We start from the raw sequence: 23774 nt of genomic DNA on the forward strand, positions 1-23774 counted from the left end.
AAGACTTTACGGATCAGGAGATTCACCGTCGCAAGTCCGAATCCCCGCCGTCGCAACTTTAAGCGGTATGCTCAAACTGAGATGCGCTTAAATGTTGCTAAGATACGGACCAGCGTAAGTCTCCTACGCCGTCGTATCTTAGCTGCATATTTACGCTGGCCGCCAGGGGCGTGTGCGTCGATTTACGCCGAAAATATGTAAATGATGTAGATACGCCTATTCACGAACGTACGCTCGCCCGTCGCATGTAAGCTGTGCCATTTACGTAATGGCGTAAAGATAAGCCACCAAAAAGATGGCGCAGCCAATGTTAAGTATGGACGTCGGACGGCTGTCGAATTTCACGTCGATTCGGAACTGGGATGGGCGTAGGTTACGTTCACGCCGAAAGCAAGGAGTATTTGCGACCTGATACTGAGCATGCGCCGTACGATCGGCGCTTCATTTACATGAATCGTGAATCCATACAACACGCCCCCTACCTGCCTATTTTGAATTAGGCGGGGTCACGCTCGTGATACTGAGCGTGCGCATGCGCCGTACGATCGGCGCTTCATTTACATGAACCGTGAATTCATTACCATAAAACCCGCCCCCTACCTGCCTATTTTGAATTAGGCGGGGTCACGCCGGGCCATTTGCGATACGCCGCCGTAACTTGGGGCGCAAGTTCTTTTATGAATACGGAACTCGCGCCCAAAGTTACGGCGGTGTAGCGTATGTGGTCTGGCGTAAGCCCGCCTAATTCAAATGTGGATGATGTGGGCGTGTTTTATTTAAATCAATATTGACCCCCCTCACGTATTTGACGTTTTTTACGAACGGCACATGCAGCGTTCGAAAGAATCCCAGTGCGCATGCTTGAAATTCCGCCGCAAATCGTCATTGCTTTAGACGTGAACGTAACTTACGTACAGCCCTATTCGCAAACGACTTGCGCGAACTACGTAAAAATGTTTTAAATTCGAGGCGGGAATGGCGTCCATACTTAACCCCTTCCATACCGGGGGGCACTTGTACACCTTCCCGCCCAGACCAATTTTTAGCTTTCAGCGCTGTTGCACTTTGAATGACAATTACACGGTCATGCTACACTGTACCCAAACTACATTTTTATCATTTTGTTCCCACAAATAGAACTTTCTTTTGCTGGTATTTGATCACCTCTGGGATTTCTATTTTCTGCAAAAAAATAAAAAAATGACCAAATATTTAGAAAAAAAAATATTTTTTTTTGTTTCTGTTATAAATTATTGTAAATAAGTATGTTTTCTCCTTCACTGACGGGCACTGATGGGCACTGAAAAGGCGGCACTGATGGACACCTATGAGGTGGTACTGATGTGGTGGCATTGATGGGCACTGATAGGTGGCACGGATGGGCATGGATAGATGGCACGGATAGGCGGCACGGATGGGCACTGATGGGCAGCACGGATAGGCGGCATGGATGAGCTTTGATAGGTGGCACGGATGGGCATGGATAGATGGCACGGATAGGCGGCACGGATAGGCGGCACGGATGGGCACTGATAGGCAGCACGGATAGGCGGCATGGATGAGCTTTAATAGGCGGCACGGATGGGCATGGATAGATGGCACGGATAGGCGGCACGGCTGGGCACGGATAGGCGGCACGGAAGGGCACTGATAGGCAACACGGATAGGTGGCATGGATGAGCTTTGATCGGCGGCACGGATGGGCATGGATAGATGGCACAGATAGGCGGCACGGATAGGTGGAACGGATGGGCACTGATAGGCGGCATGGATGGGCACTGATAGGCGGCACGAATGGGCACTGATAGGCGGCACGGATGGGCATAGATGGGCACTATCGTATGTGTTGTACTAATGGATGCCAATCAGTGCCAAACAATGCCTGCCAATCAGTGATGACCATTGTGGGCACTGATTGGCATCCATTATGTGTCCTTCTCATCCCTGGTGGTCTAGGGTGGCATACCTTCTTTTTTTTCTTTTTTTTAATCCCTGGTGGTCCAGTGGGCATCCTCGGGGGGGGGGGGTATGTGCTGATAATCGATCAGCACAACCCCCCCCCCCCTCCCGTCACAGGAGCAGCCGATCGGCTCTCCTCTACTCGCGTCTGTCAGACATGAGTGAGGAAAAGCCGATTACCGGCTTTTCCTGTTTACATCGTGATCAGCTGTGATTGGACACGGCTGATCACGTGGTAAAGGGTCTCCGTGAGAGACTCTTTACCGAGATCGGTGTTGGGGGGGGTCAGACTGACATCCTGCAACAACGATCGCCGCGATGCGCGCCCCCGGGGGCGCGCAGCGGCTCAGAATCCTGAGGACGTCATATGACGTCCAGTCAGGATTCTACAACCACTTTGCTGACGTCAATCTGTCATTGGCGGGCGGCAAGTGGGTAACCTAGGATACGCCTCATATAGCAGGGGTAACTTAAGAGGGTCTGTGCACTCTAGTCCACGCCCCCTGAGGGTCGTTGGGTGGCGGTTTTCTGCGGGGCCCCTGTAGGGAAAACACATTTTGCTGTTCTGTTCATAGATTAGAAAAAGATTGTTTCTTCTTTTGTTTACACAACATTGTATCCATAGAGTGTTCCTTTCTAGTTATAATTATTACAATGGATGTCGTTTTCCCCTGAGGAAGCGCAAACCCGCGCGAAACATGTCGGGAAATTCGACTTTTTTTCTCAAATAAACTTCAATCCTGCGATCCGATGACCGCCGCCATTTATGACATCAAATGAACCCGAAGGTTTTATTGTGTATTGAATAAAATTATTTTTGTCATTTTTTATATAAGACATTCTTCTTTCTCATCATCACCACCGAAAAGACGCGCCGCAATTTCTTTCTCCATTTCTCCGCAATTTCAATATTTACTTGGGATTGGGTGCCGAGTGATAGAAGTGCCTGCACTACAAAAACATTGTTTATAAACATCGATCACACGGGAGATACATATAAAGTGTGGCCGAGCACAGTCTTGGCGGGACATCATTAGAACGCGGTGCCCGGCGCTGTCCTGCCAGCTGGAGGGGGGCGGGCCCCCGGGCACAAGGCGGTGATTCTTCTCGGGCGGCACACAGGGAGTTTCTGTTCCCCTTCCCGGGATCTTCATTATTTCTCTGATGTCGGCGTTGTCATGGACAACCAATCAGGATGCAGAAAGAGAATGTACTGCGTTGTTGTTGTGGCCCCCCCGGTGTCTTGGCTCAGGAGAGTCCGGGTGTGATGTCGTCCTAGATTCGGGGACCCCCCCCCCCCCCATTTCCCGTCCTCATCGGGGCGGATCGGGTGAGTCGGTGACGAGTCGTTCGGTGAGAGGAAATGATTTTATTCTTCTGACGAGTCTTCCTGTCCGGCTTCCTGTTTTCTCTTCACTTTCCCTCTCTACACCAGTCTGGTGAGTTCACCTCCGTCCCTCCGCCACCACCTCCGTCCCACCGACCCTCCATCACCACCTCCGACCCTCCACTACCTCCGTCCCACCGTCCCTCCACCACCACCGTCCCTCCACCACCTCCGACCCTCCATCCATCCACCACCACCTCCTCTGACCCTCCACCACCTCCTCTGACCCTCCACCACCACCTCTGACCCTCCACCACCACCTCTGACCCTCCACCACCACCTCTGACCCTCCACCACCTCCTCTGACCCTCCACCACCACCTCCTCCGACCCTCCACCACCTCCTCCGTCCCTCCGTCCCACCACCACCTCCGTTCCTCCACCACCTCCGACCCTCCGTCCCTCCACCACCTCCGACCCTCCGTCCCACCACCACCACCTCCGACCCTCCACCACCTCCGTCCCACCGACCCTCCATCACCACCTCCGACCCTCCACCACCACCGTCCCTCCACCACCACCGTCCCTCCACCACCACCGTCCCTCCACCACCTCCGTCCCACCGACCCACCACCTCCGACCCTCCATCCATCCACCACCACCTCCTCTGACCCTCCACCACCTCCTCCGACCCTCCACCACCTCCTCCGTCCCACCACCACCTCCGTCCCACCGACCCTCCACCACCTCCGTCCCTCCACCACCTCCGACCCTCCCTCCCTCCACCACCTCCGACCCTCCGTCCCACCACCACCACCTCTGACCCTCCACCACCTCCGTCCCACCGTCCCTCCACCACCACCGTCCCTCCACCACCACCGTCCCTCCACCACCACCGTCCCTCCACCACCTCCGTCCCACCGACCCACCACCTCCGACCCTCCATCCATCCACTACCACCTCCTCTGACCCTCCACCACCTCCTCCGACCCTCCACCACCTCCTCCGACCCTCCGTCCCTCCGTCCCACCACCACCTCCGTCCCACCGACCCTCCACCACCCCGTCCCTCCACCACCTCCGACCCTACGTCCAACCTCCACCACCCCGTCCCTCCACCACCTCCGACCCTACGTCCAACCTCCACCTCCGTCCCTCCACCACCTCCGTCCCACCACCTCCAACCCTCCACCACCACCTCCGACCCTCCGTCCCTTTACCACCACCTCCGACCCTCTATCCTTCCACCACCACCTCTGACCCTCCACCACCACCTCTGACCCTCCACCACCACCTCTGACCCTCCACCACCTCCTCTGACTCTCCACCACCTCCTCTGACCCTCCACCACCTCCTCTGACCCTCCACCACCTCCTCTGACCCTCCACCACCTCCTCTGACCCTCCACCACCTCCTCTGACCCTCCACCACCACCTCTGACCCTCCACCACCACCTCTGACCCTCCACCACCTCCTCTGACTCTCCACCACCTCCTCTGACCCTCCACCACCTCCTCTGACCCTCCACCACCTCCTCTGACCCTCCACCACCTCCTCCGACCCTCCACCACTCGACCCTCCACCACCTCCTCTGACCCTCCACCACCTCCTCTGATCCTCCGTCCCTCCACCGCTTCCCCCTCCATCCCTCCACCGCTTCCACCACCTCCGTCCCTCCACCGCTTCCACCACCTCCGACCCTCCACCTCCTCCGACGCTCCACCACCTCCGACCCTCTGTTCCTCCGACACTCCGTCCCTCCACCGGAGCTTCCTGGGTGCATCCCTGATGCTGACCACCCGGACCACCTGATCCAGGACCGGACAAGACCGCCAGGTCTGTACACCCCGGCTGTGCCCCATTATGAGGGGTCTCCACCATCCATGTGGTCAATAGTCCCCAAGGTGGGAGAGAACAGAGTGAGGGACCATGGTAAAGGGGGGGGTCTCGGGTTTGGCGCCCCCTACAGATACATGAATCCACCAGGTGACTCTTCTCACCCCGAGCTACTTTCAGGTGGGCGGAGTCATTAAATGATCAGCTGTCCCCAAAAAATGGGTACATTTAACTCCGCCTCCAACACACCCCTCCTGGAACTCCTCCCCCTCCCCCCTCTTTTATTTTATTTTTGATGCAACCTTGGGGGTGACATCCTGGCTCCATCCTTCTGTGGGAGTGGCCTAAATTCTGGAAAAGGCGGTACCACGTGACAAGCTGAGGACACGTCCCTAGGGGGCGGGGTGGTTTCTTGAAGACTGGGGGGTATTGTCATTTTCCCCAGCAGAGGAGCAGAGCAGGGGGGGGGGGGGACATCCTCGGAAATAAGGCGAGTATTGCAGCTCTTCTTCCTCCTCCTCTTCCTCCTCTTCCCTGAAATGAAAAAAAAAATGGAAGGGGTGGGGACGGATTTCAAGATGATGCCCCCCCCCCCCCAGTGCTGCTTCTGTGTTCATCAGCCAATCATATAGTGACGGGGGAGGGGCAAGATCTGTAACTGAAAGTGCTGCTTTCTAAAAGTGAAAGTGAAACTGCAGCAGGGAAAAATCAGTTGGTGTGTATAACGTTCTCTTCTTTTCTTCTTCTCTCTGTTCATCTTCCTGATATGTGTGTGGCACCATCCCGTCCGTAGGACCCCCGAAATGAAGACTCTTCGCGTCCGGCACATCGGGGGACCCCACCTCACCGGGAGCCCATGACTTCCATTCTGATCAGTTCGGGTGAGTCGGATCGGATTTACTTCTTCCTCATTGGTCTCCGTTCACCTTCACATAGACGAGAATATTTCATTTTATTTCATTTCATATAATTAATGTATTATTTTTAATGTAAGATTTTAATATATAATAGGATTTACTATAATATAATATTTTATATAATTTAATTTAATATATACTTTCATTTAATAATAATTTACTATAATAGAATTTTTTAATATAATTAGAATTTAATATAATATATAATTTAATTTAATAATAATAATTTAGTATAATAGAATTTAAAATAATAATATAATAGAATTTCATTTATAAAATAATTTACTATAATAGAATTTATATAATTTAATATAATGTATAATTTAATTTAATAATAATTTAGCATAATAGAATTTTAAATAATATTTCATTTAATAATTTACTATAATATAATATTTAATATAATTACAAGTTAATATAATAATAATAATAATTGTGTATAATAGAATTTAAAATAAGAATATAATATAATAGAATTTTATTTATAAAATAATTAACTATATTATAATATATAATTTCATTTAATAATAATTTAGTATAATAGAATTTTTAATATAATTAGAATTTAATATAATATATAATTTCATTTAATAATGAAACGCGTTAATCTGCTGTATTTTTGGGGAGTTGGGGGGAGGGGTGAAACTGGAGCTGAGAGGTCTACCTAGGGGTGGTCTCATAGCTGCTGCTCATAGCACATGATGTTTCTGAGCTCCTGGGTGTGCATCCCATGACTCCGCCCTAGTGCGGTTTCGTCACCTTGTTATGTACACTTCGGAGCTCAGTGTTGTTTGTAGCAACGGCCTTCCCCATAGCATTCATGGCAACGGCCTTCCCCATTCTGTAATAGGAAGGCCGCTGTTGACGAAACGCGTTAATCTGCTGTATTTGCGGGAGGGTTGAAACTCTGGAGCTGGGAGGTCAACCTGGGGGGTCTCATAGCTGCTGCTCATAGCAGATGATGTCTCTGAGCTCCTGAGTGTGGATCCCATGACTCCGCCCCAGAGCGGTTTCGTCACGTGTACACTTCGGAGCTCACAATCTGACGGCGCGTTTCTACCATACTGGCCTTCTCCATTCTGCAATAGGAAAGCCGTTGCCGAAACGCGTTAATCTGCTGTTTTTTGGGGGGGGGGTTGGGGAGGGGTGATACTCTGGAGCTGGGAGGTCAACCTGGGGGGGGTCTCATAGCTGCTGCTCATAACACATGATGTCTCTGAGCTCCTGAGTGTGCATTCCCATGACTCCACCCCAGTGCGGTTTCGTCACCTTTGTCACGTACACTTTGGAGCTCGGAGACGGCACGAGGTAGAAGCTGTCAGTCTTTGAGGACCCAAAGCTGCTGCAAAGATGAAACCCCACCTACAGCTCAGTTGATCTTTGCTGCCGTCTCATGCGGCGGTCCCAAGGCTGTTGCTGCCGTTACATTGGCTCCTCTTGGTCGGTCGTTTTTTTTATCTCAATTTCCCTTTTTTTTACTTTTTTTTTTTTATCTCTTAGCACCAACAACATGCTGCCATGATGGAGGAGGGGCCCCCGAAGCTGGTGGACTATTTCGCGGTGGCGGGTCTGACGCCGACCTCCAAGCCGCTGGAGGATGAGAGCCGCCGCCCGGCACGCCCGCCGGAACCCATCACCGACGTGGCCGTCATCATTCGCTCCCTGGGCGAGGACGTCCCTCAGGGCTACACCTGCATCGAGCGGACCCCCGGGGGCCACAGCGCCGACCTCAGCACCAGCCTCCTCACTAACCAGCAGCAGTTCCTGTGCTACCGCCGGGGGAGGGACAAGATGCCGATCACGGAGCTGGGGTGAGCTGAGTGGGGGGGGAGGGGAGCACGCTCTGTGCATGTGGGTGTGTCCGTCCGTCCGCCTTATTATCCCAGCATGCCTCTCTCTCTTTTTTTCTTCTCTCAGGGTCTACTATGAGGGGAAGGAGGAGAAGAAGTCGGGACTGGAGATCCTGGAGAACACGCCGTACAGCCGCTCCGCCAACCTGAGCTCCGGGGGGCCCGGGCAGCCCAAAGCCTTCCTATTCGTCAAGAGGGTCCCCGAGTCCCTGGGGCTCAACACGCTGGGGGTGATGGACATCTGTATTATCAACCCCAGCAAAGGGGAGAGCACCCCCCACACCTTCTGTAAGGTGGACCGCAACCTCAACACCAGCATGGTGAGCCCCGCAACCTCACCGTCTACCCATATATAGCGCTGACGTATACCGCGGCGCTGTACAGAGATCACTGAGCCAGAGGAACTTACACTCTAATCTCCCCCCCCACAGTCACATCAGTCTCTGTACAGAGGAGCTTACACTCTAATGTCCCCTCCCCCCACAGTCACATCAGTTTCTGTACAGAGGAGCTTACACTCTAATATCCCCTCCCCCCACAGTCACATCAGTCTCTGTACAGAGGAGCTTACACTATAATGTCCCCTCCCCCCACACATCACATCAGTCTCTGTACAGAGGAGCTTACACTCTAATGTCCCCTCCCCCCACACATCACATCAGTCTCTGTACAGAGGAGCTTACACTCTAATGTCCCCTCCCCCCACAGTCACATCAGTCTCTGTACAGAGGAGCTTACACTCTGTCCCCTCCCCCCCACAGTCACATCAGTCTCTGTACAGAGGAGCTTACACTCTGTCCCCTCCCCCCCACAGTCACACACTATTATTATACATATACTTGGGTCTAAGTCATGTGATCTTATTTTGCAGTTTGGCCCTGCCCTCTTTCTCTGCTACAAGAAGGCCATGGCGAAGACGCACAGCTTGGTGTATGAAGCAGGTAAGTGTGTGTGGGGGGTTGGTAGGTGGTGGGGTCGGGGGTGTGTGTGTTGGGGGGATGGGGGGGTAGGTGTTGGGGGGATGGGGTGGAGGGTGTGTGTTGGGGGGATGTGGTGGGGGGGGGGGGGGGTGGGGGATGGAGGGGATGGGAGGTGTGTGTTGGGGGGGTGGGGGGTGTAGTGTGCCCTCCAGTGCAGATGTTTGTGTGGAACCTTCCAGAGATATGTGACCTCCGTATTGCTGGATTTCCTTCCCAGGGGTGATCTGCCAGGGTGGTTGGGGGATGGCGGGGGTGGGGGGGGTGTGTTGGGGGGATCGGATGGGGGGTGGTTGGGGGGGATGGTGGGGAGAGTGTTGGGGGATGGAGGGGATGGGGGAGTGTTGGGGGATGTGGGGTTGTAGTGTGCCCTCCAGTGCAGATGTTTGTGTGGAACCTTCCAGAGATATCTGACCCCCGTATTGCTGGATTTCCTTCCCAGGGGTGATCTGCCAGGGTGGTGGGGGGAGTGTTGGGGGATGGCGGGGGTGGGGGGTGTGTGTTGGGGGAGGGGATGGGAGGTGTGTGTTGGGGGGGTGGGGGGTGTAGTGTGCCCTCCAGTGCAGATGTTTGTGTGGAACCTTCCAGAGATATCTGACCTCCGTATTGCTGGATTTCCTTCCCAGGGGTGATCTGCCAGGGTGGTGGGGGGTGTGTGTTGGGGGATGGAGGGGTTGGGGGGGTGGGGGGTGTAGTGTGCCCTCCAGTGCAGATGTTTGTGTGGAACCTTCCAGAGATATCTGACCTCCGTATTGCTGGATTTCCTTCCCAGGGGTGATCTGCCGGTTCCCCGAGACGGACAACGAGCTCTTCCCGTTCCCAGAACTGGTCCCGATGTTCTGCCTGCCCATGGGGGCCACCATTGAGAGCTGGTCACTGAACACCAAGTACCACCTACCGGTCTTCTCCACCTTCGTGCTGACCGGAGCGTCCGGGGACAAGGTAAGCGGGTCTTCTGCTTAGCTCCGCCCCAGGTTGATGTCGCCATATTGAATTTCAAACAAGAAGTGGGACGATGTCCTTTACATGGATGTGGATTTTAAGAGCGTTTAAGAGCGTTTCCCAAACAACTCGTATAGAAGTGATGATGGGGGTCCTCAGGCTCTTGGCCATATAGAAGTGATGATGGGGGTCCTCAGGCTCTTGGCCATATAGAAGTGATGGTCGGGGGTCCTCAGGCTCTTGGCCATATAGAAGTGATGATGGGGGTCCTCAGGCTCTTGACCATATCGAAGTGATGATCGGGGTCCTCAGGCTCTTGGCCATATAGAAGTGTTGGTCGGGGTCCCCAGGTTCTTGGCCATATAGAAGTGATGGTCGGGGTCCTCAGGCTCTTGGCCATATAGAAGTGATGGTCGGGGTCCTCAGGCTCTTGGCCATATAGAAGTGATGGTCGGGGGTCCTCAGGCTCTTGGCCATATAGAAGTGATGGTCGGGGTCCTCAGGCTCTTGGCCATATAGAAGTGATGATGGGGGTCCTCAGGCTCTTGGCCATATAGAAGTGATGGTCGGGGTCCTCAGGCTCTTGGCCATATAGAAGTGATGGTCGGGGTCCTCAGGCTCTTGGCCATATAGAAGTGATGATGGGGGTCCTCAGGCTCTTGGCCATATAGAAGTGAGGATGGGGGTCCTCAGGCTCTTGGCCATATAGAAGTGATGATGGGGGTCCTCAGTGATGGTCGGGGTTCACGGAAGTCCGGCCATAAAAGTGTGCCGGTCAGAGGTACAAAGACTCCATATAGGGTTGATAGTTCTGAGACTCTTGGCCATATAAGTGTAAAGGTCATTGGTCCACCAACTCTTAAATTATAGGTGCAATGGTTGGGGGTCCACAGCCTCTTGGCCATTAAGTTGTGATAGTTGGAGTCCGTGGACTCTTGGCCATATAGATTTGATGGTTGGGGGTCCCAAAATTCTTTGCCATATAGATGTGATAGTCGGGGACCACAAGCCCTTGGCCATTTTAGATGTGATGGTCAGGGGTCCACAGACTCTTGGCTTTATAGGTGTGATGATTGGGGTCTTCCAGACTCTCGGTCATAAAAGGGTGATGGTCAAGGGTAATCTGACACATGGCCATATAGATGTGATGGTCAGGGGCCCTTAGATTTTTGGCAAAATAGATGTGATGGTTGGGGGTCCTCAGACTCTTGGCCATAAAGATGTGATGGTTAGGGGGTCCTCAGACTCTTGGCCATAAAGATGTGATGGTCGGGGTCCTCAGACTCTTGGCTATAGAGATGTGATGGTTAGGGGGTCCACAGACTCTTGGCTATAAAGATGTGATGGTCGGGGTCCTCAGACTCTTGGCTATAGAGATGTGATGGTTAGGGGGTCCTCAGACAGGCCATATGGATGTAATGGTCGGGGTCCAAAGACTCTTGGCTTTATAGGTGTGATGATCGGGGTGCTCAGACTTTTGGTCATAAAAGGGTGTTGGCCAAGGGTGATCAGATACTTGGCCATATAGATGTGATGCTAAGGGGTCCTTAGACTCTTAGGCATATAGATGTGATGGTCGGGGGTCCTCAGACTCTCGGTGATGGTCGGGGGTCCTCGGACTCTCGGTGATGGTCGGGGGTCCTCGGACTCTCGGTGGTGGTCGGGGGTCCTCAGACTCTCGGTGGTGGTCGGGGGTCCTCAGACTCTCGGTGGTGGTCGGGGGTCCTCAGACTCTCGGTGGTGGTCGGGGGTCCTCAGACTCTTGGTGGTGGTCGGGGGTCCTCAGCTTCTTGGTGATGGTCGGGGGTCCTCAGACTCTTGGTGGTGGTCGGGGGTCCTCAGACTCTCGGTGGTGGTCGGGGGTCCTCAGACTCTTGGTGGTGGTCGGGGGTCCTCAGACTCTCGGTGGTGGTCGGGGGTCCTCAGCTTCTTGGTGATGGTCGGGGGTCCTCAGACTCTTGGTGGTGGTCGGAGGTCCTCAGACTCTCGGTGGTGGTCGGGGGTCCTCAGACTCTTGGTGGTGGTCGGGGGTCCTCAGACTCTCGGTGATGGTCGGGGGTCCTCCGACTCTCGGTGATGGTCGGGGGTCCTCCGACTCTCGGTGATGGTCGGGGGTCCTCCGACTCTCGGTGATGGTCGGGGGTCCTCCGACTCTCGGTGATGGTCGGGGGCCCTCCGACTCTCGGTGATGGTCGGGGGTCCTCCGACTCTCGGTGATGGTCGGGGGTCCTCCGACTCTCGGTGATGGTCGGGGGTCCTCCGACTCTCGGTGATGGTCGGGGGTCCTCCGACTCTTGGTGATGGTCGGGGGTCCTCCGACTCTTGGTGATGGTCGGGGGTCCTCCGACTCTTGGTGATGGTCGGGGGTCCTCCGACTCTTGGTGATGGTCGGGGGTCCTCCGACTCTCGGTGGTGGTCGGGGGTCCTCAGACTCTTCGCCGTTTTCTGTACACTTCCAGCATTTCCTTTTTGCTCCTCCCCTCAGTTGTACGGAGCCGCCATCCAGTTCTATGAGCAGTACCCGCGGGAGAATCTGTCGGAGAAGCAGTGTCAGCGCCTGGGCCTGATCAGCGTGGTGGACAGACGGCCCATCGGCGGCAAATCCATCCAGACCAAGAGGAGCGTCTGCGTCCTTTCCCACTGGCCGTTCTTCGATGTCTTCCAGAAGTTTCTGACTTTCATCTATCGCTATTCCATCTCCGGACCCCACGTCCTCCCCATAGAGAAGTGAGTACTCGCCGTCCATTGGAGGGGGCAGGGGGCCACACTACTCACTCCAGGGGGCCACACTACTCACTCCAGGGGGCCACACTACTCACTCCAGGGAGCCACACTCCAGGGGGCCACACTACTCACTCCAGGGGGCCACACTCCAGGGGCCACACTACTCACTCCAGGGGGCCACACTACTCACTCCAGGGGGCCACACTACTCACTCCAGGGGGCCTCACTCCAGGGGGCCTCACTCCAGGGGGCCACACTCCAGGGGGCCACACTACTCACTACAGGGGGCCACACTACTCACTACAGGGGGCCACACTACTCACTACAGGGGGCCACAACCACACACTACAGGGGACCACAACCACACTGCACACTACAGGGGACCACACCCACACTACAGTGGGCCAGACCCACACTACATACTACAGGGGGCCACACCCATACTACAGGGGGCCACACCCACACTGCACACTACAGGGGACCACACCCACACTACAGTGGGCCAGACCCACACTACATACTACAGGGGGCCACACCCACACTACAGGGGGACATACACACACTGCACACTACAGGGGGGGGGGACACCCAAACTACAGGGGGACACACCCACGCTGCAGGGGACCACACCCACACTGCAGGAGACCACACCCACACCACAGGGGGCGGGGGCGAAATATAATTGTAGTAATGTCTGGACTGATGGACTTCCCTTCTGTTCTCAGACACATCTCCAACTTCATGTTCAACGTCCCCTTCCCGTCCCCGCAGAGACCGCGCATCCTCATCCAGGTCAGTATGGTGGAACCTCAGCGCTCTTCTTGGCATGAGGATTGGGCAACGCCCTCTGCCCTCTGTGTCCCCTCCCCTGAGAGTAAGAACTCTCCTGTGTGGTCTGAAGACACTGTGAAAGCCCTGCTTAGTCTGGTTGTAATTAATGGAAGTTAGAGGTGAATGGACGGTGGGCTGCTGATTGGTGGAATTAGAAGCCCCTCCCCTCTACATCCGGAGGAGATTTGTGATGTGATTTCGGTGAGGATTCCCCATCTAACGTGTCCAACGTGTCCCCTTCATCCTCAGATGTCTTCATACGACAATGTCCTGCTGTGCCAGCCCGTGTCTTCTCCCCTCCCCCTCAGGTGAGAGCGCAGCGCCGCGACCTGCGTGGTGTTTTTTTTATTTTTTTATTTATTAAAATGAACATTTGATCAAATATAATAAATATTTATATAGATAGAGATAGGTATCATTGAAAAACAGTAATAATAATAAAAACTTTTTTTTTATTATTAATAAGAATACTTTTTTCAATGAAATAATATATATACTCGTGTGCGTGTGTGTATATAATATAATTAAATATATTTAAAAAAAAATGTTTTTATTAAATATTACTAATTTTCAATGATAATAAATAAAAATATAGATAGAGATATATAGAGAGAGATATCATTGAAAAATAGTAATATTAATAAAAAAAAAAATATATATATATTTAAAAACTTTTTTTTTATTATTAATAATACTTTTTCAATGAAAAAATATATTTACACGTGTGTGTATATAATTAAATATATTTAAAAAAAAATGTTTTATTAAATATTACTAATTTTCAATGATAATAAATAAATAAATAAAAAAAAAAAAATATATATATATATATATATATATATATATATATATATATATATATATATATATATATATATATATATATATATATATATAGTTTTTTTTTTATTGATATTACTATTTTTCAATTAATACGTGTGTGTGTATATATATATATATATATATATATATATATATATATATATATATATATATATATATATATATATATAATATATATATATAAACACATATATATATATATATATATATATATATATATATATATACACACACGTATTAATTGAAAAATAGTAATATCAATAAAAAAACAAAAACACACACACATACATATATTACTATTTTTCAATTAATACGTGTGTGTATATATATATATATTTCCTGGTCGTCCTACGGCGGCACACAATGGGTTAAGCTTTCTCCTAACCCCAAAAGGAAGAAAGAGTTAAACTAGCAGTGAGACAAGTTAGATTTAATTGATTGCCCATAGTGGGACCACCTGTCCCTGCCCTATAAACTGCCCCCAATAACACCAACACACGTATTTTTTTCTTTCTTCATACCTGGAAGAAGAAGAAGAAGTCGTGAGGCAAGTGCTCACCCCCGGTGCTTCCGGGTTCTTGAGCGGAGGGGAGGCTGTATACCGGGTGCTATCTCCGGTCCCTCAGCCTGTGCCCCATCATCCTCTGGTCCGGCAGCAGGAAGTATCTCCCGAGAGGCCGCCATACTTTCCCCGTCCAAACGGCTACATGGATACCAGAGGCTTGTTTGCGCTCCACAGGCCGGAAACGTCACAGTGGACCGCGCGTATTGATGACGCACTTCCGGGAGTTCCGGAGATCGCGTCCAGAGACCGGAGGGACGGTAAGGTAAGCGCCTGTGGCGACCGTTTACCTCTCTACACCCACTCGGGGACATACATTTTCGGTCTCACTACTAGTTTAACTATGGTATGGATAACAGAGGGGTCTCATCTCTGGGGGGTTTCCCACATACCGCGGCCGCGTCACTTCCGGTCTGAGTGTCCACACTATTTCTGGCCGGCGGGGATCTGCTATGGCTACACTCAGCCTTAGGCAGCAGATCCCTTGGCCGGTCAGAGGTAAGAGCATGTCTTGGGATTTCTGTTGAGACACCAGTGTGGAGGCTTTGGCAGTTCTAAAGAGGGATTTCTCTATCTCTTGTTTTTTTCCCAGATGGCGTCCTCTGGTAAAGCCAAGAGAAAGTCCAAACACACCTTTTGTAGCAAATGTGAGCAGCCCATGCCGGAGTCTTATACAAGTGACACCTGTGCATCATGTTTAAACCCGTCTGACAATACCAACTCATTTCTATCGTGGTTTAAAGGGGAAATGTCCAATACCTTTAAAGAAATTAAGGACTCTTTGGTGCCCAGGAAAAGAAAGAGAAGTTCCAGGGGTATTTCCCCCACTGCAACTATCTCCTCTGGGGAATGTAGTGCTTCCTCTTCGGATCAGGAGATACTATTTGAGGACCTAGATGACGATTTGTATTTATTACCCAAAGACAAAGTTCCCAAGCTGCTGTCGGCGGTCAAGGACACTATAGAGTCATCCAAGGATGTGTCGGCTAGGCCAAAGAAAGACCAATTATATTACTTTCCTCAAATCCCAGATATGAAGTTTCCGTTTCACCCCATTCTTGCTGACTGGTTCAAGAAGGACTGGCCCAACCCTGACAAAAAAACTGATGCAGGAGCCCGCTTTAAAACCTCTTATAGGTTGGATTCTAAGGTTTCGTCCGAATGGGAAAATCCACCCAAGCTGGATCTGGCGGCTGCCCGGATGGTAAAAAAATCGCTGTTTCCCTCTGACGAATCCTCCAAATTGTCCGACCCTTTAGAACGCAAGGCGGATAGCTTAGCCAAAAAGAATTATCTGGCTGCAGCCTCCACCTCAAAAATTGCAGCCTCCTCAATTCCAGTAGCTAGAGCACTAAGGGTCTGGCTGAGTCAATTATCCTTAGATATAGAAGAGGGGGTGTCTAGAGAATCTTTGCTAAAAGATGTTCATATGATGAAGTCTGCCGCGGAATTTTTATGTGATGCCCCGGTAGATGTTCTAAAGTTTTCATCCAGATCCCTCGCTTTATCTAATGCGACTAGAAGGGCGCTTTGGATAAAGCAATGGACGGGTGATTTATCCTCTAAATTCAGTTTTGTTAATATGCCTTTTCACCCTTCATCCATGTTTGGCCCTCATTTGAAAGACATCCTTAAATCTTACAATGAGGAGAAGGACGCATCTTTTCCCGTAGAGAGGAGGAGGCCTAATAGACCTTTTTATGGAAGATCCAGATACTCCCCAAAGAAGAATTTTTCCTTTCGGGGCAGAAGACCGTTCTATAAGAAAAAGCAGGATGCAACCGCGGCCAAAAAGCAGCCCTTCAACAAGCCCAAAGAAGCCTGACGCCACCAACGCCTCTCCTCCTGTGGGAGGCAGGCTGAGGTTTTTTTCTCAGGTCTGGCAAAAGACATCATCGGACTCCTGGGTAACAGACATCGTCTCCAGAGGGTACTCCCTAGAGCTGAGTTCTTTTCCTCCGCAGAGGTTCACGCTCAACAAACCCTCCAACCCAGTAGTTCTAGAGTTAGTGGAGGATTTTATAAAAAAGCATGCTCTAGAAGAAGTTCCAGATCGGGAGAAATTCCAGGGCCTCTACTCCCCAATTTTTGCAGTTCCCAAAGCCTCCGGGGGGTGGAGGCTAGTAATAGACCTCTCTTTCCTAAACCAGTTTTTCGTGAAACGCAAATTCAGGATGGAGTCGATTCGGTCTGCCATTGCAAACATAGAAGAGGGAGACTTCCTAGCGTCAGTCGACCTCCAGGACGCATACTTGCACATCCCTATCCTAAGATCTCACAGGAAGTATCTACGGTTAGCTCTGATTTGCAACCATCAGATTCTCCATTATCAGTTTACTTGCCTACCATTTGGCATCACCTCAGCACCTCGAGTCTTCACAAAAGTCGTGGTGGTCCTGACAGCAGCCCTTCGCCTACAGGGGATATATGTGACACCCTATCTGGACGATTGGCTAGTCAGGGCTCCCTCGAAAGTTGTGTTAAGACAACATCTTCTCGAGACCCTCCGAATGCTGGACTCTCACGGGTTCATCGTGAACATAAAGAAATCCTCTCTGATCCCTACTCCAGTCATTTCCTTCCTTGGGTTCACAATAGACACCCTTCAGATGAAGCTGTTCCTTTCTCCTCAGAGGGCTTCCAATGCCCAACAGGCAGTGCGGGATCTCCTACAATCCAATCACTGCTCAGTGAGGAAGGCAATGAAAGTCCTAGGTACGATGACTTCGTCCCTGGAAGCTGTTCCATGGGCCAGGGCCCACTTCAGGATGCTTCAGAACTGCATCCTGTCCCAATGGGACAGGAGCCAAGACTCTTTGGACAGGATTATCATCATTTCTCCCACAGTGAGGAAGGACCTCGTCTGGTGGATACACCCTCAACGTTTCCGGGGAGGCAGACTCCTCAGGACTCCGATTCAAACAGTCCTCACCTCGGATGCTTCAGGCTCAGCCTGGGGTGCCCATGTAGGGGACCACTGGGTACAAGAGGCCTGGTCTCGGAGAGAGCTTCAGATGTCTTCGAACTTAAAAGAGCTTACTGCGATCAGGAAGGCACTCATTCATTTCAAGTCCGAACTTCTCCACAAGTCGGTTCAAGTACAGTCAGACAATTTGGCGTCAGTCTTTTACCTGAACAAACAGGGAGGAACACGGAGCCCCTCCATGCAGAAGGAGTGTGCCCGCATCATGCTCTGGGCGGAGGAAAACCTGTTTTCCCTGACGGCCACCCACATCAGGGGTGTAGACAATGTGAGAGCGGACTGGCTCAGCAGAAACTCGATCCTGCCAGGGGAGTGGGAACTAAACCCTCAGGTTTTCAGGAAGATCACCTCCAAGTGGGGTTTACCCGAGATGGATGCTATGGCGAATTCCCAGAACAAAAAGCTCCCCCGGTTCTGCTCCCTTTCCAGTATGGGGGGTCCGCTAGCAATAGATGCTCTCTCAATGAGCTGGAGGAAACTTTTTGTCTATGTCTTTCCCCCGACTCCGCTGATCCCGAAGGTACTGCAGAAGATTCGGGACGAGAAGGTGAGAGCAGTAGTAATCCTACCATTCTGGCCCAGGAGGGCATGGTTTCCGCTAGCCTTGAATATGGCAAGGAACCAGATCTGGAAACTACCCATCCAGAAGGACCTTCTTCTCCAATCAGGGATGCTACATCCGGACCTCGAGAAACTCCAGCTTGCGGCTTGGAATTTGAACTCAGATCCTTGACAGCTCAAGGCCTGTCGCAGGAGGTTATAGCTACCCTCATGGCTTCAAGGAAGCCCGCTACCTTGAAAGTCTACGGCAGGATATGGTCCCTCTACTCCGCCTGGTGCGCCAGGACTTCATCTTCTCCTGAACAGGTAGCATCTCTCTTACAATTCCTACAAGAGGGCTTCCAAAAGGGCCTGAAGCCAAACACCCTAAGGGTCCAGCTGACTGCTATTAACTCCTGCCTGAACGGAATATTTTCAAAAACTCCCCTCGTCAGCAGGTTTTTCAAGGCAATTAATAAAATAAGACCAGTCTTCCAAGAACCATTGCCAGCTTGGAGCTTGCCCTTAGTACTAAAAAGGTTAACATTACCTCCCTTCGAGCCTCTGGAGAGTTCATCCTTAAGGTTCCTCACATTTAAGTGCACTTTTCTGGTAGCAATTACGTCCGCCAGAAGAATAAGTGAACTGCAGGCCCTGTCATCCAAGGAGCCCTATCTCAGATTACTTTCGGACGCAGTAGTCCTTAGAACTATGCCGGGTTTCCTCCCCAAGGTTTCCACCTCCTCAAACATCAATCAGGAAATTGTGTTGCCTGTATTCAAAGATAGATCTGAAGATAACATACACCTTTTGGACGTAAAGAGGATCATCTCTGCTTACTTGCAGAGAACCTCGATGTTCAGACAGTCTGAGGCCCTGTTTCTACAGTTCCAAGGCCCAAACAAGGGGAAAAAAGCAAGTAAATCTTCACTGGCACGGTGGATAAGAGACACTATCAAACACTGTTACCTTTTGGAAGGCGAAGATTCCCCTCTTCTCCTTAAGGCTCACTCTACAAGATCTACAGCTGCGTCCTGGGCAGAGAGGTATCATATTCCAATGGACCAGATCTGTAAGGCGGCGACGTGGGCTTCACCGAACACCTTCATAAAGCACTACAGAATAGATGTAGTATCGTCCGAGGGATCGGCCTTTGGCTCGAGAGTGCTTCAGGCGGCTTTAAACCATTGATCCCCCCCTTTTTTTCATTGCTTTGCAAATCCCATTGTGTGCCGCCGTAGGACGACCAGGAATAGGAAAATTTATTCTTACCTGAAATTTTCTTTTCCTGTAGTCCGTAGGCGGCACAGCTCTCCCTCCCATTAAATTTACTCTATTGCTGCATAAAATACGTGTGTTGGTGTTATTGGGGGCAGTTTATAGGGCAGGGACAGGTGGTCCCACTATGGGCAATCAATTAAATCTAACTTGTCTCACTGCTAGTTTAACTCTTTCTTCCTTTTGGGGTTAGGAGAAAGCTTAACCCATTGTGTGCCGCCTACGGACTACAGGAAAAGAAAATTTCAGGTAAGAATAAATTTTCCTAATATATATATATATATATATATATATATATATATATATATACATACATATATATATATATATATATATATATATATACATACATATATACATACATATATATATATATGTATATGTATGTATATATATATGTGTATGTATGTATATATATATATATATATATATGTATGTATGTGTGTATGTGTGTATATATATATATATATATATATATATATATATATATATATATATATATATATATGTGTATGTGTGTGTATATATATATATATATATATAAACACATATATATATATATATATATATATATATATATATATATATATATATATAAACACACACGTATTAATTGAAAAATAGTAATATATGTATGTGTGTGTGTTTTTGTTTTTTTATTGATATTACTATTTTTCAATTAATATATGTGTGTTCGTGTTAGAACTATATTATTATGCTAATAGTATACTAATATATATAATGTGTGTGTGTGTGTGTACCATTTTTATTTACATTTGTTTTTATTTATTAATATTACTATTTTTCAATAAATTTTTTTTTATTATATATACATTTATTTATTTATTGAAAAATAGTAATATTAAAAAAAATGTGTGTGTGTGTGTGTATATATATATATATATTCATTGAAAAATGTGTAATTTAAAAAAATATATATATAATTATAAATATATAATTGGTGTTATTGTAAATAATCCTTTTTTTTTTTTTTTTTTATCATGACTAATATTTTTGTAGTATTGTTATTATTTTAAAAAATATATATAATGTGCATCGTTCCATAAAAAAAATGATACTTTTTAATAATACTAACAGTAATATATTCATATTAATACATTTTATCATTTTCAAACAATAATTTTATTAACAATAATGATGCTGCTAGTTTTGGTATTACTGTTAATAATATAAAAAGAAACACAAAGCGGCGCCCTCTAAGCGTAGCAGTAAACTGATTTTAATAAAAAATGTGTGAAAGTATATAAAGAACCTACTCACAAGACAGGTATAGAAACAGGCATAGTACATCTATGTTGTCATCCGCGGGGATCCGGGTAGAGGCGATCGTCGCTCAATCGATTGCCTGATGAAGGGACACGAATGTTCCGAAACGCGCGCATCCTCCCGCTTGTGGCAAGGATGACACCGATCCAGTGCGAGTGACGATCGCCTCTACCCGGATCCCCGCGGATGACAACATAGATGTACTATGCCTGTTTCTAGACCTGCCTTGTGAGTAGGTTCTTTATATACTGTCACACATTTTTTTATTAAAATCAGTTTACTGCTACGCTTAGAGGGCGCCGCTTTGTGTTTCTTTTTGTGTACTACAGGTTGCTTCTCCTGTCAGCTGGCTGCCATCAAGTGAAGCTGTACTACTGTTAGTGTCTATGGACTATTGATATGGACTACAGCAGTATTTATCGCGGTATAACGCGCTACCGCGTATACCGCGCACCCCCAAAGTGACCCCCAAACCTGTGGAAAAAAAGTTATTTTTGTACTTAGTTTTGGTGTCTTGCACGGCGGCCTCGTCGGGTCCGGCGTCCTTCTGCGGCTTCGGGTGTCCTCTTCGTCGGGTCCAGCGTCCTTCTGCGGCTTCGGGTGTCCTCTTCGGCGGGTCCAGCGTCCTTCTGCGGCTTCGGGTGTCCTCTTCGGCGGGTCCAGCGTCCTTCTGCGGCTTCGGGTGTCCTCTTCGGCGGGTCCGGCGTCCTTCTGCGTCGTCAGGTGTCCTTCTGCGTCGTCGGGTGTCCTTCTGCGTCGTCGGGTGTCCTTCTGCGTCGTCGGGTGTCCTTCTGCGTCGTCGGGTGTCCTTCTGCGTCGTCGGGTGTCCTTCTGCGTCGTCGGGTGTCCTTCTGCGTCGTCGGGTGTCCTTCTGCGTCGGGTCCAGTGTCCTCTTCGGCGGGTCCGGCGTCCTCGCGGCATCCTCGCTCGTTTCCCGCGCCGAGTTTTGAATACTGCGCCAGCATATGCCGAGCGCAGTACACTCGGGCAGGCTCGGCAACTGTCGCACTCACGTCCTGTACGTCCAGGACGTGACCACGGAAGAAGCCGAGACTGGCCGAGCCTGCCCGAGTGTACTGCGCTTGGTATATGCCGGCGCAGTATTCAAAACTCGGCGCGGAAAGCGGTATCGGCGTATATCGCGCACCCACGATTTTGCCCTGATTTTCAGGGCAAAAAAGTGCGCGATATACGCCGATAAATACGGTATATATTTAATGCTTATGTGAACTCTGGTCATATCATTCCTCATCTTCCCCTCCCTCACCTTTTACTGAGATTCATTATTATTATTATTATCAACATTGGGAGTGCGCTCAATTACCTGTTTTCTGTTACTGTTAATAATATATCACTGTTTTTTTAAAATGATTATTTTTTTGTTGTTGCATTATTGGTATTTATTATCAGTAGTATTGTTAATAAGAATACTTTTTTCAAAATGTCATATTATTAGAGTCGGTTCACACTGGGGCTCAGCCGCCTGACGAGTAGCGTCCCATTGAATGCAATGGAACCGTTCTAATAGTCGCTCCGACTTGGAAAAAGGTTCCGGTACGACTTCGGGGGCGCCTCGGGGCGACCTGCAAATATTTCGATTTGCCCGCGATTCACGAGGCAGTAGCTCCGTAAATTGCGCGGGCGATATGCTAAATAGCCCGGCGTAAGGGCGCCTAATGTAAATGATCCCGCCGGGGGCGGGAATCATTTAAATTAGGCGCGCTCCCGCGCCGAGCGAACAGCGCATGCTCCGTCGGGAAACTTTCCCGACGTGCATTGCGGCAAATGACGTCGCAAGGACGTTATTTGCTTCTAAGTGAACGTGAATGGCGTCCAGCGCCATTCACGAATCACTTACGTAAACGGCGTGAAATTTAAATTTCACGAGCGGGAAGCGCGGCTATACTTTAGCATTGGCTGCCCCTGCTACAGCAGGAGCAACCTTGCGCTAATGTCGCCGTACGGAAACTCCGTACCTTGCGTGCGCAGGGCCCGCGCAACTTTTGTGAATCGGTGGTAGTATGCAATTTGCATACTATACGCCGATCACAATGGCCGCGCCCCCTAGCGGCCAACGCAAGAATGCAGCCTGAGATATGAACGCATAAGGAGGCTTATGTCTGTCACATCCTAGGCTGCAGTCCGCGTAGCGATGTTCCTGAATCAGGGGCATTCGCTACGCGGGAGCAAAACAGGTTGCGCGGGCGCAATAGCTTCTTGAATCTGGGCCAGTATATATAGCGCTAGCAGATTGCTCCGCCCTCTATATAGTAACAATCCATTCTCAACCCATTGGGGGGTGGGGAAGATATTTCGGTCTGCACACGTCATTTCCTGCGTTTTTTTTGCGTTGCAGTGGTGCGAGTTATGTGACGTTGCTCCAGAATCTGGGGCCGGAGAGCGCGGTGACGTTGCTCCTCGCCGTCCTCACGGAACAGAAGCTGCTCATCCATTCGCAGAGGCCGGACGTACTGACCAGCGTGGCGGAGGCTCTGGTGACGGTGAGTGTCCGCCATGTTTCGTCTTCCCGCGGATCGTTCCGGCAGCTCTGTCTGGTGGTGTGATAGTCTTCCTCTTCTCTCTGCAGATCATCTTCCCTCTGCGCTGGCAGTGCCCCTACATCCCTCTGTGCCCGCTCACCCTCTCCGATGTGCTCTGCGCTCCCGTGCCGTTCATCGTCGGCATCCACTCCAGTTACTTCGACCTCCACGATCCCCCTCAGGATGTCCTGTGTGTGGACCTGGATACCAACACCTTGTTCCAGTAAGAAGTCTCCGCCCCCTTCCACGTCCCCGCCCCCTGTACACATGACAGGCAGCCTGTAGTGTGGCCTCCCATGCAGGGGTGTGTGGCCTCCCATGCAGGGGTGTGTGGCCTCCCATGCAGGGGTGTGTGGCCTCCCATGCAGGGGTGTGTGGCC

The 23774-nt window shown here is 50.0% G+C and overlaps 1 protein-coding gene across 2 annotated transcripts in view; it reads left to right on the forward strand.

The window, feature by feature from the left end:
• The first annotated feature begins 5001 nt into the window (after nt 1-5001).
• The window catches only part of DENND4B (DENN domain containing 4B), a 51161-nt gene continuing 32388 nt past the window's right edge, over nt 5002-23774 (forward strand). The window contains exons 1-11 of one of the 2 annotated variants that reach the window (XM_040332788.1): nt 5002-5120; nt 5914-6001; nt 7538-7848; nt 7955-8207; nt 8759-8828; nt 9637-9806; nt 12292-12533; nt 13256-13322; nt 13611-13669; nt 23211-23355; nt 23442-23617. In XM_040332788.1, coding sequence (XP_040188722.1) covers nt 7556-7848; nt 7955-8207; nt 8759-8828; nt 9637-9806; nt 12292-12533; nt 13256-13322; nt 13611-13669; nt 23211-23355; nt 23442-23617 — 1475 coding nt within the window. In that variant the 5' untranslated portion in view covers nt 5002-5120; nt 5914-6001; nt 7538-7555. The remainder of the gene's footprint in view (nt 5121-5913; nt 6002-7537; nt 7849-7954; nt 8208-8758; nt 8829-9636; nt 9807-12291; nt 12534-13255; nt 13323-13610; nt 13670-23210; nt 23356-23441; nt 23618-23774) is intronic. The other variant, XM_040332787.1, reaches the window with a different exon arrangement.

Source organism: Rana temporaria, chromosome 13 (assembly GCF_905171775.1).
Source record: "Rana temporaria chromosome 13, aRanTem1.1, whole genome shotgun sequence".
NCBI classification, from domain to species: Eukaryota; Metazoa; Chordata; class Amphibia; order Anura; family Ranidae; genus Rana; species Rana temporaria.